Source organism: Rhinolophus ferrumequinum, chromosome 10 (genome assembly GCF_004115265.2).
Source record: "Rhinolophus ferrumequinum isolate MPI-CBG mRhiFer1 chromosome 10, mRhiFer1_v1.p, whole genome shotgun sequence".
Classification (NCBI taxonomy): domain Eukaryota; kingdom Metazoa; phylum Chordata; class Mammalia; order Chiroptera; family Rhinolophidae; genus Rhinolophus; species Rhinolophus ferrumequinum.
In genome coordinates this window covers 25379544-25399030 of record NC_046293.1, presented here as the reverse complement: position 1 = coordinate 25399030, position 19487 = coordinate 25379544, and the positions used below count along the sequence as shown (strand labels likewise).

At 34.2% G+C, this 19487-nt stretch overlaps 1 protein-coding gene across 1 annotated transcript; it reads left to right on the top strand.

The window, feature by feature from the left end:
- The first annotated feature begins 252 nt into the window (after nucleotides 1–252).
- On the top strand, nucleotides 253–15593 carry KLRB1 (killer cell lectin like receptor B1). Its single transcript, XM_033117641.1, has 6 exons — nucleotides 253–268; nucleotides 2248–2346; nucleotides 3075–3149; nucleotides 4826–4980; nucleotides 5336–5451; nucleotides 15291–15593. The coding sequence occupies exons 1-6, from the start codon at nucleotides 253–255 to the stop codon at nucleotides 15418–15420; spliced, it is 591 nt and encodes a 196-aa protein (XP_032973532.1). The 3' UTR covers nucleotides 15421–15593.
- The last annotated feature ends 3894 nt before the right edge of the window (nucleotides 15594–19487 follow it).

The window sequence follows — 19487 nt, the reverse complement described above, 5'->3', positions numbered from 1 at the left end:
AAAACTACATATGTATGAAAAGTTTAGGTGATATTAAGTGCAATCGAGAAAAATAAAAGTTAAAATTGAGATTTAGCTTTTTGGGAGGGTACCATATCAAATAGAATAATCATAGAAGCTCTCCCTGACAAGATGAGATTTAAGTCAAGACCTGAAAGAACTGCAAGACAAAGACATGTTCTCTGGGAGAAGAGCCTTTAGGAAGTTGTACCAGACAGCACAAAATCCCTCAGATGAGAACTTGCCTGTCACATGGCAGGAGGAGCATGTAAGTTAGTGTGAAATAGCAGCATGCGTGTATGAAGACTAGTAGGACATGAAATTAGAGAAGTAATGGGAAGCCAGATTGATTAGGGATTTGTAGACTTTTTATAAACTTTTTATAGAATCATGTCTGCTTGATAGAAAGCCACTAAAGGATAAAGCAATGGAGTAAGGTGACTCAACATTCCAAAAAACAGCCCTAAGTGGGTGTTTCTAGATAACTAAAGTTTACTTGGACTCTTGTTATTGTAACTTCATTAATTCTAATCTTATGCGGTGGTGCGGAAAAACTTAATACAGGAGAGCATACTGCCCAGGCATGACCTTCCACTCAAGTCCTTAAATTTTAGCAAAAATGAATAATTATTTTTAAGAGTCACTCCAAATTACCTTTTACCTATAGTGTTTTTAAAAAGACTTAAAAAAAAAAAAACCCTAATATTTATTGAACAGGTACTATGTACCAGGCACTAGTCTAACTTTTTAGAATTGTTTCATATAATCCTTTTCAAAACCTTATGAAGTAGATAGGATTCTACATTTTACAAGTGAGGAGATTTGTGCTTTATGTGGGTTGAATACATTGCTCAAAGTAGCATGCTCAAACTCAGATCTGCTACAGTCAAAAACCTCTGCTCTTAATTACTGCTATATTTCAATAATAAATATTCAAATAGTGACGATATGGAGTGTTTTTCATTTTGCAAAGTTTCAAGGGAGAAAAGGATGAGGAAGAAAAGAGACAGAAAGGTAAGTCAGTATACATATATACAACTGGAAGCAGTGATATCCTAGGGCTAATCTTATGTTCATTGAGGTTCGTCTCTGTGTCACTCTGTCTCTCATTAGAAGTTTTAGGTCAATATTTTCAAGTTTGGTTTTCCCATATTCAGATGTATGCCCAGAGTCTTGGATTCTCCTCTGAGCATCTATTCCAACCTCCCACTCCAGATGGTAATCCACCTGTCACTACTGTGAATCTAATCTATTAACTGTCTCCTCCCATAATCTTTTATCACATTTAGCTATCCTGAATTTCATCTCCCCAGGATCCTTCTAGAAACAGCTAACTCGTATGAATGTCAGCATCCTAATGGAAGAGACCATTAGCAGTTGTCCACAAACTGGGTTGTACAGTTTAATAGCCAGGAGAGTGTGAAAAACAAAGTAGGTCACCCTGGAACATTTAATGAGAATAAAATACAACGTTTTAACATATCTGATACTAAATATTTTAACGTGTGACTCAGATCATGTATACTGAAAAAATATAAAAAGAAATAGATAACATAAATAAATCAGTAGTTATATATAAATTTAAAAGCCTTTACTTGCAAAGGCCTTTGCTCCAATAATACAATTTAGAAAACAACTTATAATTATAGCATATCTAACGTGTTATAAACCAAATGGAAACAAAAAGGGTCTTATAATTAAATCAGAGGTACAGGAGCTTCCTAAGCACAGCTTCAAGTAGAGTAACTAAAGTATAAATTACCAGAACAAGCCCCGTCAGAGGTGATTTAATTTTGGAAGCTATAGCCCAGTGTTTCCCAATATTTTTAAACTAATAAGTTCTTCTTTTATTATTCTTTCCTATGAAATGCATGTTTTTAAAGCTGTCTAGAATGAAAGCCATCCTTTATAGACAAAATCCTATGACTTACTTCCTGCACTAGGATATATGCTTCATTTTGCACTTGAAATTTTCAAAACATTGTCACATCTACTTCAGTTGATTCTTATATCAATCCTTCATACATGAGACAAGTATAAATATTTCTATTTTATCAATGAGCAAGTTCTCAGTCAGATCTGAGATCCCATCTTGTGACTCAACTTTAAGGTGGCTGATAAATGTCCTTTACTGCTTCCAGCTCTCAATTGGAATCTAACTTTCCACATGTGATCCAAACCACCTTTGCTTTTTATAATAGATAAACTGAGTTAATCGAGTGTATTTTATTTTCTTTAACTTCTCAGATGTCTGTCAAGGTCCACCTTGGCATCGATTTGCTCTGAAACTTGCGTGTACTGGGGTTATTCTTCTTGCTTTTACTGTAATTGGGTTGAGTGCTACAGGTAAGTGATGCAACATCATTTGTTTCTTGCTCTACTTTTTCTACTCCTATCATAATATTAAAATATGTTAACATAATTTGGCCACCCCAAACTTAGTGAAACCCCAATGGAAAAAAAATTACAAAACAATCCTTCAAATAATGCTCAGTCCATATCCACTTCACAAACTTAAACCTTTCCCATTTCTCTTCCTAATTTTTCTGATAGTCTTCCTGGGGTTTTTCACAAGTGTTTCAAGAAATTTTTTTAAAAATGACAATTGCGATGAAAATATAACAATAACGAGGATAATGTAAATTTCCAATTATTTACAGTTTCTTAAATACTTACTAAATCCGGATTGCACTAGGCAATCTCTCCCTTGGGATATGCATAATAAAACTCACTCAAAACTGAGAAATTTCAGGCAAGAGTTTAAGCAATGTAAGTGTTTAAGTAAAACCCTTAAGTTTATTTGTCCAGTTGATTACAAATTTGTCTAATTGATAACGGGTGACCCAACCTCTGTGTGAATTCACTTGTTATGTGTTTTCTTGTTTGTTTATTTCTTTCTTTATGTATACTGTCTTCCAACTAGACCCTTTTTCACCATATTGCTGTTGCCCTTATTTAGAGTCCATAGTCAAACTTATCGAGATAACTTAGTTTCCTGAAGTGATAAATAGAACATATACATTTCACCACGTTTCAGTATATAACCTTCTTAATAGTCTCTCCTTATTTACTAGTGATATTCTTAAGACAAAAATCATCAATAGAAAAAAGCAGTGTGGATGTTCAAGAGAAAAGAAATGAAACAACAGGTAATTTTATGGCTTGAATTTCCTAAAAATAATGGCTAACATTTGATAAATATCATGCATTCCTTTAGTTAAGGCTCATAACATCCCATATGTTAAGATAGTATCGTGTTTCCCCGAAAATAACACTGGGTCTTATATTAAGCTGTGCTTAAAAAGATGCATTGGGACTTATTTTCAGGAGATGTCTTAAAAAATCATGCTAGGGCTTATTTTCCAGTTAGGTCTTATTTTCGGGGAAACACGGTATTATCACTCTGATTTTATGTTTGACAAAACTCAGGCCCGAAAACGTTAAGCAACTCACTTGGAGTCATATAAGTAGTAAGTGGTGACCCTGGGAAATGTACTTAGGGAGTCTCACTTCAGAGCCTATGATCTTAATCACCAAAGCATATTGCCTCATTGAATATCCTAGCCGCTACTAGAATATTCAATAATTAATAGCCAAATATCAAGTTAAAAAGTAAAATAAGCATTGAAGTGGAATATTTGGTGATTTCAATGAATATGTCAAATATTGATCTGAAAACTTTGATCTGAAAATTAATAGAACTCAAATATAAATGAATTCTTTAATATTGATTGTATTCATCATTAAGAAATAAATCTTGTTCCAGTAAGTATAAGTGACCCTTGAACAACTTGGGAACAAGAGGTGCTTGTCCTCCCCGCACAGTTGAAAATCTGCATATGGCTTTTGACTCCTCCAAAACCTAACTACTAATAGCCTACTGTTGACTAGAAGCCTTACCAATAACATAGTCAATTAACACGTATTTTGCATATTATATGTATTATTTATGGTATTCTTAAAGTAATCCAGGTAAAAGAAAATGTTATTAAAAATATCATAAGGAAGAGAAAATACATTCACAGTACTGTATGCATTCATTGAAAAAATCTGCCTATATGTGGACCCACATGACTCAAACTCTTATTGCTCAATGGTCAACTGTGTTTGTTAAAAATAACTATTGTTGAATGACTGTAGCAGAATGTGATCTGTGCCCACACTTTACAGAACATTTTAAGAAACCTAGAAAATCCTCTGGAAAATGCTATGCAATAAATCATATTACGTAGGCAAATATACCATTTGGCAGTTAGAAATTTTCTTATGATAATTTTCTTCATGGTATTTGTCATTAATTTAGCGAAATGAATTATTACTCCCTTAGCATTTGGCATGTTATTTGAAGTAAAAATTTGCAGGGTAGATTTAATAATCGTGCAGGGAGTGAAATAAGCCCTGGCGACGAATTTATGGAAACTCAGAAATAGTTTTGATTCTACCACCATCTGCTTGTGTGGCCTTGACCAAATTATTCTGTCTATTAGTGTCTTAAAATGTAAAATGTGGCTGCTTAAATTATTTTGATGGTCTTTTCCTATTCTAATATTCTGTGGTTCCATATATGCTCAATATAACTGGTCACTAATTTCTAATTGTTGGTTCCAGAATGAACAGTAGGTCTCAAAAACTTGAAAATTGTAATAAATTGATTAATTGTTCTTATGGTGATAAAAACTGCTGAGCATCATAAGGAAGTGTGTGTGTGTGTGTGTGTGTGTGTGTGTGTGTGTGTGTGTGTGTGTGTTTGTATGAGATTAGTAGCAGTGGAGTGAGGGCAGATTAGTAAGGTAACATTTATTTCTTCTTTTCTTTCTTACTTTAGAGAGACCAATTCCGGTAAAGTGCCCAATGCATTGGCATCCACTCCAAGAGAAATGCTTGTTTTTTTCTCGTGATATTAACACTTGGCATGACGGTACAGCTGACTGTTCCACACAAGAATCTAGTTTGCTGCTAATTCAAGATCAGGAAGAATTGGTAAATGATTAAATAAAATACTTGAATAGAACTTACCACTTTCTTCTAACCATATCAACAGCTGTGGGCTTTAGCCTAAAGGTTCTATACAGATGGAAGTAGTGACTTTGACTTCAAGAAGGCCACAATCTGAGAGACTAAACAGACATGCAAGCAAATAATTGACTATAATTTAATGACTACAGCAACATAATTATTTATATAGAGAGAGCAAGGAATAATTAAGGGGGACTTAGAAAAGGCTCCATAATGGGGGTAACACTTGAACTGTGTTTTAGAGTTTGAGTAGAAGAATGCAAATTATGAGTAGACAAAAACATTCAATATTCAGTCATTTTTTCTGTTCCATTTACAGAAACTCATACAAAACCTGATAGATACTGAGGCAATTCTATATGGGATTGGATTAAATTTTACGTTACCACAGAAGAAATGGAAATGGATAAATGGTTCTTTTCTAAATTCTAATATGTGAGTATTAGATAAACTAATTTTAATATTCAATTTATATCACTTATATTGCAAGGTAGTAACATTGTTATTGAAGATTGAGTTTTATACTTTTAATTTAGTTTAAAAATTCTCAGATTCTTAAAATGTGTTTTATCATTCAAAAAAAGCTTAAAATTCAAAACACGGGAACATGCTGAAGTTTATCTAAAATGTTGTGAAAAATTATTAAGTATGGAAAAGTACTAAATATTGAAAGAAAAGTTGGTTTAACTAGCAATTTTGACATTGTTTGACCCATGTTCTAAAATTTTTTTTTAAATATGGGACTTTAAAATGAAGATTATTTTAAAATAAATTTTCTAGATTAGAATAAATTTATGAAAAGGCAAACATACTCATTTTATTAAATAAAATCTAACCTGATTTGTTATATGCTTTCCGAGAATTATTTTCTATATTTTATTTACATAAACATGAAACCCTGACATTAATTTCTTTTGATTTTTTCATAAATAATAAAGGTTAATTTTGGCTTATTAACTTGTGTGTGTTTATGTATGTGTGTGTGTGTTTGTGTGTGTGTGTACATGTGTTTCTTAGCGGGCCATGTTTATTTTATTGAGGTTCAATACAAATAAAATTTAAAACACTGAAGTGTTTATGAACAGAAATATACGTAAAGTGGATGGGTTAAATTCAGTTGAACATTCCACTTTATTCTGAGGATAAAAATTATGTTTTAATGAAAATAGTAGTAATCAGGTTATAATAGAAAAAGCATCAGACTCTGCTTGCTCTTTTAAAAATTAATTAATTTTAATTAAATTTATTGGGGTGACATTGATTAATAAAATTACTACATAGGTTTTCAAGTGTAAAATTCTATAATATATCACCTATATATTGCATTGTGTGTTCACCACCCAAAGTCAAATATCCTTCCATTACCATATATTTGAACTCTTTTACCCTTTTCTACTTCCCCTCACCCCCCTTTCCTTTAATAACCACTAAACTGTTTTCTGCGTCTATGAGGTTTTGTTTGTTTGTTGCTTTCATTCTTATATGTTGTCACATATGAATAAAATCATATGGTTCTCGGTTTTTTCTGGATGACTTATTTCACTTAACATGATAATCTCAAGATCCATCCATGTTGTTGTTGCAAATGGCAGTATTTCATCTTTTCTTATGTCTGAGTAATATTCCATTGTATACACACACACACACACACACACACGAAGTTCCGATAACTAAGTCTGCGAACTCATCCTAGAAAAAGTGCTACATCCCTCATTGCTGAATATCACTATGATCACCTTCGAAGTACTCCCCTTGGGAAGCTATGCACTGATGCCAGTGCCTAGTCCACCCTTCAAAGCAATTTTGGAACTTTTTTCCTGGAATGGCCATCAGGGCTGTCGTTGTATTACCCTTGATGTCCTGAATGTCATCAAAATGGTTTCCTTTCAATATTTCCTTTATCTTCAGGTAAAGAAAGAGGTCATTGGTGTCCAGATCAGGAGGGTGTTCCAATACAGTTATTTGTTTACCGGCTGAAAACTCCCTCACAGACAGTGCCGTGTGAGCTGCTGCATTGTAGAGATGCACGAGCCATGAATTGTTGTCCAAAATTTCAGGTCATCTAACTTTTCCATGTAGCCTTTTCAGCACTTCCAAATAGTAAACTTGGTTAGCTGTTTGTCCAGTTGGTATAAATTCATAATGAATAATCTCTCTGATATCAAAAAAGTTTAGCAACATAATTGCAACAAGTTTGGAAACTTGATTGTCAGACCTCGTATGTATTACATTTTCTTTGTATATCAATCATCTATCGAAAGTCACTTTGGTTGTTTCCATGTCTTTGCCTCTTTGAATAAGGCTGCAGTGAATACAGGGGTGCATATATCTTTACAGATAAATGTTTTCAGATTTTTGGTTGTATGGTATTTCTATTCTAAATGTTTTGAGGAACCTCCATACTGTTTCCACAGTGGCTGTACCAATTTACATTCCCACCAGCAGTATATGAGGATTCCTTTTTCTCCACAACCTCTTCAATAATTGTTATTACTTGTCTTGATAATAGCCATTCTAACAGGTGTGAGGTGGTATCTCATTGTGGTTTTGATTTTCATTTTCCTAATAGCTAGTGAAGTTGAGTATCTTCATATGTTTTTTGGGCATTTCTATGTCTTCTTAGAAGTATCTGTTCAGGTCGTTTGCCCATTTTTGAATCAGATGATTTGGTTTTTCACTGTTGAGTTGTATAAGTTCTTTATGTTTTGGATATCGGCCCCTTATGGGAGATGTTGTTTGCAAATATCTTCTCTCATTTGGTTGGTTGCCTCCTTGTTTTGTTGATTGTTTCTTTTGTTGTACAGAAGCTTTTTGGTTTGATATTGTCCCATTTGTTTATTTTTACTTCCCTTGCCCTTGAGGTCAAATTCATAAAATCCTCTCTGAACCCAAGGTTCATAAGTTTAGTACCTATGTTCTCTTCTATGCAATTTATTGTTTTAGGTCTTATATTTAGATCTTTGATCCAATTTAAGTTAATTTTGGTGTATGGGGATAGCAGTCTAGTTTTACTTTTTTGCATGTGGCTTTCCAGTTTTCCCAGCACCATTTATTGAAGTGGCTTTCTTTTCTCCATTTTATGTTTTTGGCTCCTTTGTCAAAAATTATCTGCCCATATATATGCGGGTTTATTTCTGGGTTCTCAGTGCTATTCCATTGGTCTGTGTGTCTGTTTTTCTGCCAATACCACGCTGGTTTGACTGTTGTCACTTTGTAGTAAAGATTGAAGTCAGGGAGTGTCATACCTCCAGACTTCTTTTTTCTCAGGATTGCTTTTGCTATTCAGGGTCTTTTGTGATTCCATACAAATCCCATGATTTTTGTTATTGTTGTTCTATTTCTTTAAAAAATGTCATTGGGATTTTGATGAGATTGCATTAAATCTGTGTATTGCTTTGGGTAATTTGGCCATTTTAACTATGTTGATTCTTCCAATTCATGAATACGAATATCTTTCCATTTCTTTGTATCTTCTTTAATTTCTTTTAATAATATATTGTAGTTTTCAGTGTACAGGTCCTTTACATCCTTTGTTAAATTTTTTTACTATTAATATATATTTAATTCTTTTTTATTGCAATTGCAAAAGAATTGTTTGTTTCATTTCTTTTTCTGAAATTTCATTGTTAGTATAGAGGAACACAATGGATTTTTGTACAATGATTTTGTAACCTGCAACTTTACTGTATTCTTTTATTGTTTCTAATAGTTCTTTGGTGGAGTCTTTAGGGTTTTTTTATATAAAGAATCATGTCATCTGCAAAAAGTGACAATTTGACTTCTTCATTCCCAGTTTGGATGTTTTTTATTTCTTTCTCTTGCCTGATTGCTCTGGCTAGGACTTCTAATACTATGTTGAACAACAGTGCTGGTAGGGGACATCTGTGTCTTGTACCTGATCTTAAAGGAAAAGCTTTCAGTTTTTCACTATTAAATGTGATATCAGCTGAGGGTTTGTTGTGTATGGCTTTTATTATGTTAAGGTACTTTCCTTCTATACCCATGTTATTAAGTATTTTAATCATGAATGGATGTTGTATTTTGTCAAATGCTTTTTCTGCACCTGTTAATATGATCGTATAATTTGTATCCTTTATTTTGTTTATGTGATGTATCACATTGTTCAATTTGCATATGTTGAACTATTCTTGCACCCCTGGAGTGAACCCCACTTAATTGTGATGTATAACCTTTTAAATGTATTGTTGTATTTGATTTGTTATTATTTTGGTTAGGATTTTTGCATCTGTATTCATCAGAGAAATTTGTCTTTAGCATTCTTTTTTTGTGTTAACCTTAGCAGGTTTTGGTATCGGGATAATGTTGGCTTCAAAAAATGAGTTAGGAAGTATTGCCTCCTCTTCAATTTTTTTAGAAGAGTTTGAGAAGGAGAGGTATTAAATCATCTTTGAATGTTTGGTAGAATTCACTAGTGAAGCCATCTGGTCCTGGTCTTTTATTTTGGGGGAGGTTTTGGGTAATTGTTTCAATTCCTTTACTGTTGATTGGTCTATTAGATTTTCCAGTTCTTCATGATTCAGTCTAGGAAAGTTATATATTTATAAGAATGTGTCCATTTCTTCTAGGTTATTGAATTTGGTGGCATATAGCCTTTCATAGTATTTTTGTATGATCCTTTGTATTTTATGGTATCCATCATCACTTCTCCTCTTTCATTTCTGATTTTGTTTATTTTTGTCTTTTTTGCCTAGTGAGGCTAACCAGGAGATTTTCAATTTTATTAATCTTTTCAAAGAACCAGCTCTTTGTTGCATAATATTTTTCTTTTTTGTTGTTCTATACTTCATTAATTCTGCTTTAATTTTTATTATTTCCTTTCTTCTGTTGATTTTGGGCTTTATTTGTTCTTTTTTTTCCTAATTCTTTAAGCTGTAGCTGTAATATTAGGTTGTTAATTTGGGATCTCTCTTGTTTCTTAAGATATGTCTGTGATAATATAAATTTACCTCTTATTTCTGCTTTTGCTGTATCCCAAAAGTTTTGATATGTTCTGCTTTCATTCTCATTTGTTTCTATGTATCTTTTGATCTCTCCTTTTCATTCTTATTTGACTCAACTGTTCTTTAGTAGCATGTTGTTTAATTTCTACATATTTTTGCTTTTTCCTGTTTTCTTTTTACAGTCTATCTACAATTTCAAAACATTGTGATGGGAGAATATATTTGGTATGATTTCAATCTCCTGAAATTTGTTGAGGATAGTTTTGTGTCCCAATGTATGGTCCATCCTTGAGAGTGTTCCATGTGCACTAGAAAAGAATGTATAGTCTCGTGTTTTGGGATGAAAGGTTCTATAAATGTCAATTGTGTTCATTTGGCCTAAAGGCTGATGTTTCCCTATTGATTTTCTGTTTTGGATGATTTACCCATAGCTGTCAATGGAGTATTTAGATCACCTACTATAATTGTGTTTTTGTCAGTTTCTCCATTTAGTTCTGTTAGTAGTTGCTTTATATATTTTGATGTTCCCTGACTGGGAGCATATATATTGAATAAGTGTTATATCTTCTTGATGTATTGCCCCCTTTATCATAATAAAATGTCCATCTTTGTCTCACTAACTTTTTTATATTGAAGTCTATTTTGTCTGATATAAGTACAATTACACCCACTTTTCTCTGGATGCCATTTGTTTAGAGTATCATTTTCCATCTTTTCACTGTGAGTCTATATTTGTTCTTGCAACTGAGATGTGTCTTTTGAAGGTAGCATATAGTTGGGTTTTGCTACTTTATCCAATCTGTTACTCTGTGCCTTTTTATTGATGAGTTTAGTCCATTTACATTTAGGATGATTATTGATATATGATGATTTTCTATAGACATTTGATCTTTTCTTTTCTGGTAGCTGGTGTCACCACTGTTTCTTTGCTCTTGTGTTTCTGTTATTTTAGTTTGGTGGTATGCTATGATTTTTTTCCCTCTGTTTCCTCTTTTTTATGTCGTGTCTCAGTTATGGATTTGTGTGGGGGGGTAAAAATAAAATTTCATATATACAGTAGTTCTTTTTGTACTGCATTCATCTTATCTTCATTCCTCTTTGCAAATTCAGACCTTTACTCCCTACTGTTTTATGTTTTTGGTGTGACAAATTATCCCTTTTTATGCTCTGAGTCCATTTCTGAGTAGCTATTGCAGTAGCTACTACAATAGCAGTAGCTACTGTCTTCTTCTTCTTCTCTCTCTTTTTTTCAATGGTTTTACCTCTTTTAACCTTTATGTTATCTTTAAGTGTATAGTGCCCTATTCTGAGTAAGGGTTACAATTTCCTGCTTCTGTCTATCTGTTAGTCATTTTACTCATAGTTTTATATCCTTTTGTCCTTTTGTTTAAGATAGAATAACTCCCAAGCTTTGTGGTTGAAAATTCCCTTGGTTACGTGTATGTCTGGAAAGGTCTTTATTTCTCCTTCATATTGAAAGGATAACTTTGCTGTGTATGTTATTTTTGGCTAGTAATTCTCTCTTTCAATAGTTTGAATATTTGATTCCTCTCCCTCCTACCTTGTAGAGTTTCTGCTGAAAAATCCAATGATCATCTAATGGGATTTCCCTTAAAGGTTACATCTTCTTTTCTCTAGCTATCTTGAGAATTCTTTCTTTGTCGTTAATGTTTTGACAGTTTTAACATAATGTGCCTTTGAGAAGGCCTTTTTGAATTGAGATAATTAGCTGTTATATTTGCTTCTTGGATTCAAGGATCAGTTCTTTCCATAGGTTTGGGAAGTTCTCATTGATGATTTGTTTGAACAGACTCTCTGTTCCCTTCTCCCTCTCTTCTTCTTCTGGCATACCCATTATTCTTATATTGCTCTTTCTGATGGAGTCAGATAGTTCGTGTAGAATTCATTCATTTTCTTTTTTTTTTCTTTAATCTCAAGTTTCTCTCTTCTTCCATCTGTGTTATTTCCAGATTTCTATCTTTGATATCACTAATTCTTTCCTCCATCTGGTCAGCTCTATTTCCTAAGCTCATTATTTCATTCTTCATCTCTTTTATTGAGTTCTTCAGATCCAGAATGTCTATTTGGATACTGTCTATCCATTGTTTGACTTCTACTCCTAACCCCACTTACATTAAGCCACAAGACTCATGCTTGTTTGGAACTAACAATATATTGAAGTGGACACCCACCAACTTCTGTTTGAAATGGAAAAGAAAAAAAGGACTTTTGACTACATACCACATGAACTGAGCCTCTTTTCCTAGCTGCATCCAAATTCTGTAGACTATGTATATCCATTGCTTTCTAGGTCCTTATTACATTTATCAAGAACACTTGGGAATACTTCATTTTGTTGCACTTGACTTTATTGTACTTTGCAGATATTACATCTTTCATAGATTGAAGGTTTGTGGCAACCCTGTTTCAAGCTAGTCTATTGGCACCATTTTCAAACAGCAATTATTCACTTTCTGTCATGGTGTCACATTTTTGTAATTCCTACAATACTTCAAACTTTTTCATTACATTTGTTATGGTGATCGGTGATCTTTGATTTTACTATTGTAATTGTTTTTGGGTGCCATGAACCAAGCCTGTGTAAGATAGAGAACTTCATTGATAAATGTTATGTGTGTTCTGGCTGCTCTATCAACCAGCTATTCCCGTCTTTCTCCCTCTCACTGAACTTTCCTATTCCTTAAGACACAACAATATTGAAATTAGGCCAATTAATAACCCTACAATAGCCTCTAAATATTCAAGTGAAAAGAAGAGTCACGTTTGTCACTTTAAATCAAAAGCTAGAAATGGTTAAGATTTGTGAGAAAGGCGTGTAGAAAGCCAAAATAGGCTAAAAGCTAGCCCTCTTATACCAGTTAGCCAAGTTATGAATGCAAAGGAAACTTTTTGAGGGAAATTGAAAGTGCTACCCCAGTGAACACAGGAATGATAAGAAAGTGAAACAGCCTTATTGCTGATATTGAGAAAGTTTTAGTGGTCTGGATAGAAGATCAAACCAGTCACAACATTCCCTTAAGCCAAAGCCTGGTCTAAAGCAAGGCCCTAATTTTCATATATTCTGTGAAGACTGAGAGAGATGAGAAAGTTCAAGAAGAAAAGTCTAAAGCAAGCACAGGTTTGTTCATGAGGTTTAAGGAAAGGAGTCATCTTCATAACATAAATGTGCAAGGTGAAGCAGCAAGTGCTGAAGTAGAAGCTACAGCAAGTTATCCAGAAGATCTAGCTAAGATAATTGATGAAGGTGGCTACACTACACAACAGATTTTCAATATAGACGAAGCAACCTTATATTGAAAGAAGATAACATCTAAGACTTTTATAACTAGAAAGTAGATGTCAATGCCTGGCTTAAAACATCAAAGGACAGGCTGACTTTCTTGTTAGGGGCTAATGTAGTTGGCGATTTTAAGTTGAAGCCAATGCTCATTTGCCATTCTGAAAATCCTACGCCCTTCAGAGTTATGGTAAACCCACTCTGCCTGTACTCTATAAATGGAATAACAAAGCCTGGATGACAATACACATTTTTGCAACGTGCTTTACTGACATTTTAAGGGCAGTGTTGAAACCTGCTGTTAGAAAAGAAAAAGATTCCTTTTAAAATATTACTGCTCGTTGACAATGTGCCTGGTCACCCAAGAGGTCTGATAAAGATGTGCAAATAGATTAATGTTGTTTTCACACTTTCTAGCACAATATCCATTCTGAAGCCCATGGATCAAGGAGTAATTTTGACTTTTAAGTCTTAATATTTAAGAAATACATTTCATAAGGCTATATCTGCCATAGATTATGACTCCTGTGATAGATATGGGGAAAGTAAATTGAAAACCTTCTAGAAATGATTCATTATTCTAGATGCCATTAAGAATATTCATTACTCATGGTAGGAGGTAAACATTAAGAAGATTTTGGAAAAAGTTAATTCCGATGCTCATGAATGACTTTGAGGGACTGAAGATTTCAGTGGAGGAAGTAACTACAGATGTGGGGATAGCAAGAGAACTAGAATTAGAAGTGGAGCCTGAATATAGGGTGATGGAAAGAGAACTGACTCTGGGTGGTGAACACACAATGTGATACATTTAGATGATATATTACAGAATTGTACACCTGAAATCTATGTAGCTTTACTAATAATTGTCACCCCAATAAACTTTCATTTATAAAAAAAAAAAAAATTAAAAGAAGTGGAGCCTGAAGATGTGACTGAATTGCTGCAATCTCATGACAAAACTTTAATGGATGAGGAGTTGCTTCTTATGCATGAGCAAAGAAAGTGGTTTCTTGAGATGGAATCTACTCCTGGTGAAGACGCTGTGAAGGCTATTAAAATGACAGCAAAGGATTTAGAACACTGCATAAACTTAGTTACTAAAGCAGCAGCATGGTTTCAGAAGATTGACTCTAATTTTGAAAGAAGTTCTACTGTGGGTAAAATGCTATCGACCACTATTGCATGCTGCAGAAAAATCATGTGTGAAAGTCAGTAAAGTGGCAAACTTCACTATTGTCTTATTTTAAGAAATTGCCACAATCACCTCAGCCCTCAGCCACCACCGCCCCAGTCATCAGCCATCAACATCAAAGTAAGAACCTCCACCAGCCAAAAATTTACAACTCACTGATGGTTCAGATAATGATTAAAATTTTTTAGCAATAAAGTATTTTTAATTAAGATAAATACATTTTTTGGATGTAATGCTTTTGCACACTTAATAGACAGCAGTATCATGTAAATATATATTTTATATGCACTGGGAAACCAAAAAATTAGTGTGACTCATTTTATTGTGATACTTGCTTTGGTATGATAGTCTAGAACCAAACTGGCAACAATTCTGAGGTATGCCTGTACTTTTTGTAAGCATTGTCACACATTCAGCATGCATCATCTCAATGCCTCCCTCAAATATTAGATAGTTATATCCCACATATTTAAGAAAACTGAGGCTCAGTGAAGTTAACAAACTTTTCACATGACATGTTAGTAGTAGAATAAGGTGAATCAATTCCCAGCTTCAAAAGCTTCTTTCTATTTTTAAGTATCACTATGAAGTTTCTTGTTATTAGAAGGATTGTTTTCCAGTGAAGATATACTTGCATGTTCCAAAGATTTATCTGAGCTTTACATTAAATGTTTATACCATTATATTTGTGACTGTACTCTCTACATAATAATTTAGCATTCCACTATTTTCCTGAAAGTTGTAGAAAATACTGGCTGGAGGAGGAAAATTATGTGAGAAAATTCTAAACACTAAGAGAGGCTTTCCTTTTGCTTCACAGATTACAAATCACTGGTGATGCTAAAGAAGACAGCTGTGCTTACATCTCACAGAAATCATTTGTTTCTGAGGACTGTAACACAGACAATAGATGGATCTGCCAAAAATACCTAAAACCCCTCGGAAATTAGGAATGTCCTGACTCGCGACTATGCACCCCTCTCCATTTGTTTACTTTCCATTACTTGTTCTGTAATTTTAACTATCTATACTGTTAAAGTGGCCTAATGTACAGTTAGTGTCACAAAGTGAACAAATACTGAGAATTCTAAAACTGTTGTGAATCTTACAGAAGTTCACATCTAACCTCCTCACTCTACAAATGAGGAAAGAGATGCATAGACATTTTAAAAGACAGTGAGGTTCTATGAAAAGAAGCCCAGATCAGCTGAGGGGAATTGGTTTCTAAACCTGGCATGTATGTCTGGTATTCATTGATCCCTGTTATGCCTTAGCTCATCTTCAGAAAAGTTGGAGTAAATGATTTCTAAAGTCCTTTGCATAGTCTATGATTTTTTTATACCATCACACAACTGGGTTGTGGCAGAACATTGACTAAAGTGCATTCTCTGGACTCTTGTATCAGAGACACGTAACCAAAGGAGTTTGAGAAGGAAACTTAACTCTATCCCACCATTTCAAAATTCTTACCATTTTAATTTTCTCATTACTTTTTTATTTTCTATATATCTCCATCTCTGTATGGCTCACACACAAGCTGTAGAAAATATGTAAATCAAAAATGTCATTATTCTAATGGAAAATAAGTGATATATTTTTTTTAACTGCAGTTGGGGGAACAAAAGTAACAAAAGAAAAATGTTTATTTTGAGTGTTCACTCTTTAAAAGCACATGCAAAACTTTCTATGGAAATCATATAAATTAAAATATTGAATTTACCCATAAGGAAACTTAAAATAAAATTTCTGAAAAATAGATATCTACTTATTTTGATAAGTCAATGCCAATTTGAATTATATAAATTCAAGTGCATACTATAATGACCAAAATATCATTTCAATTCCTGTTTTCTATGCATAATGATTTATAATATTTATTAATATACAATTTGAACACATCAAAAATCCAAAATATAATTCGTTTTGTACCAATTACTTAGGACATAAATTATTTGGGAAAATATTCCAGACAGGACCTTCATTACAAAATAATATACGATAAAACTGAGATTTTTGAGATGTTTGATACTTTAGTGGAAGAGATCTCGAAAGAACAGAAATCTGAAAAACAAAAAATGTGCCCATGATTGACAATGTACCTTTCCACCTCTTTGGAACAATGCTCAAGGCAACCTTCTAGAGCAATTCAGGAGTAAGACTCTCTAAATTCTTAGTCCAGAATTCATTCCAAACATAGATCTTTTCCTCCTTCTATACTTAGATCTGAAATCAAATGCCCCAAAAGCACACACCTGCAAGAAACTTTTACAATGAAACTAACCCCAAGAAGTTAGGTTGTGTCACTAACTTCATTTGCTATTGTGGTATTAGATAATCAAGTAAACCTAAAATTGGGCATGATACTGCTGAGATCATCTCTGAAATTCAAACTAGGAAGGTGCAATTCCATGAGGAAGGCATATCTAACCATAGTGCAGGAAGATAAAATAACATTAGATCTAATGGGAAATTTTTGGTTACAGTTTTTAATTCAGGGTTTATCGACAATAAGCTAACTTTGACTCCAAACCAAGCCAAAATAAGACACTTATTTTGTCATTGAACACCTGCCATTTACATTTTCTCTCTGAAGCTTATGCACCGACTCCTTACCATTCTCCAAGACATCCTGACGTTTTACGATTTCATGGTTTAATGCATGTTGTCCCACAAATGTGAGATGCTCTTTTCACCCTACCCCTTTATTCTTTGCCTAGAAAAATCTTAATAATTGTGGAAGACTTGAATTAAATGTTAATTCCTTCTGTAAATTTTTCCTGAAACTTCTCTGTTTCTCACAATTTGTAATCTATTTTTTTCCACTTTTCTGAAATGTGATTTAATTTCTTCTTTGCTACATTATAATTAGTTGTTTTTATGTTTGTACGGCTGGTTCCACTTTCCTTCTGGCTAGAGGTGGACAAATACCAAGATAGAATAAATAAAGGAAGAAAAGAGACAGGCCCTGACTCATTTTAATATGGTAAGAAGAGTATTGGCATAGTGATGGTACATTTATGTTGTAGTAAATGGAACTTGAGTCTGGACCAATGAGATTCCTTTTATTTTCTATGTTATGTACTTGGATTTGAAGTCTATTTGTTTCTGTTTTATGTGCTTGCTCACCCATTGAGAAAGCTCTTCAACATGTATGCTTGGGCTAAAAAGTAATTATCATAGAAAAACACTTACGGGCTGGGGACCTAAAAAATAAAATATTTGTGATGCATCAGACAGGATTTTTTTTTTTTTTCTTTTTAACCTTTATTTCTAATCCACATATATGTAGGCAGCCAGCAATCAGATTCTTCTCTTTGTAATGCAAGTATGGGTAAACAAGAGTAACCTTTGACTTTCATACCTTTGGAAAGGAAAATCCAAAAAACACAGGTAAGAAGATAATTATTAAAAAATAACCTCGGAATGAGGAAAAACTGAGGGTTGCTAGATGGGCGGGGGGAGTGGGGGGTGGGGGGGAGGGTGAGGGGATTGGAGGACAGTCGGTGACCACAGGATGGCCACGGGGTTTGAAAATTAATCTGGGGAACGTAATTTGGTGGTTACCAGAGCGTAAGGGGGTTGGGGGGTGGGGGATGAGGGTGAGGGGGATCAAATGTACGGTGATGGAAGGGGAGCTGTCTCTGGGTGGTGAACACACAGTGTGATTTATGGATGATGTGATTCAGAATTGCACAACTGAAATCTATGTAATTCTACTAACAATTGTCACCCCAATAAATTAAAAAAATAAAAAAAAATATTAAAATAAAAAAAAAAAAAAAAAAAAAAAAAAAAAAAAAAACCTCGGCCTGCCCGGTGGCTCAGGCAGTTGGAGCTCCATGCTCCTAACTCCGAAGGCTGCTGTTCGATTCCCACATGGGCCAGTGGGCTCTCAACCACAAGGTTGCCAGTTCAATTCCTCGAGTCCCACAAGAGATGGTGGGCAGTGCCTCCTGCAACTAAGATTGAACACGGCACCTTGAGCTCAGCTGCCACTGAGCTCCCGGATGGCTCAGTTGGTTGGAGCGCGTCCTCTCAACCACAAGGTTGCCTGTTGGACTCCCGCAAGGGATGGTGGGCTGTGCCCCCTGCAACTAGCAACGGCAAGAGACCTGGAGCTGAGCTGCGCCCTCCACAATTAAGACTGAAAGGACAACAACTTGAAGCTGAACAGCACCCTCCACAACTAAGATTAAAAGGACAACAACTTGACTTGGAAAAAAGTCCTGGAAGTACGCACTGTTCCCCAATAAAGTCCTGTTCCCCTTCCCCAATAAAATCTCAAAAAAAAAAAAAAATGACTTCATGACCTATAGTCATGAAGCAACTAACTTAACCTGATCTGGTGGGGGTAGCCTTTAGTCCACTCCTTGGCTGCAATTTATTTATTTCTGTAATTGTTTGTGACAAACTCCATAATGCCACCTTGTGGATTTATTTGGTTTCGTTTTTGTTTTTGTTTTTGTGACCACTGGTTCCCTTCCAACTAAGCAAAACAGAACAAAGGTAAAAAAAATAGTTCTATATCAATCAGAAGTTTATTTGTTTTGTCTCTTGTTTATTTCTTTCATAATATGTGAAATTGGATAATTACTTTTTTTGTTTATTTGCTTATTATTGTTATTATTTTGGTGTTACTCCTGCTATTATTATTACGCCCTCTCCATGGGAATCAGAGCTCCACAAAAATAAGGACATTCATCATATTGTTAACCAATGCGTGGTTCTACCACATAGAAGATGATCAATGAATATTTCCTAAACAAATAAATACTTATCCAATCAGATTTGTTTATCAAATGGCCTTACCTGGATGGTTCTTGCTTGAGGTCTCTAATGTCATTGAAGGCAGATGGTGATTCGGGCAGAGTATCTCAAAGCCTTCCTCACTCACATATGTGGCTGTTGATTGCCTGGACTTCAGCGGGTGGCTGTGTTACAAGAGCAATTTTTCTAACAGGACCATCTTTCAAACAATACAAACAGCATGGAATGTTGCGGGTCATTTAGGAGGTGA

Excerpts from the sequence above, each read along its gene's own strand:
- KLRB1 (XM_033117641.1), top strand. Across the intron at positions 2,347-3,074 it reads AATTGGGTTGAGTGCTACAG|TGATATTCTTAAGACAAAAA; the intron begins GTAAGTGATGCA and ends CTTATTTACTAG. Across the intron at positions 4,981-5,335 it reads TTCAAGATCAGGAAGAATTG|AAACTCATACAAAACCTGAT; the intron begins GTAAATGATTAA and ends TTCCATTTACAG.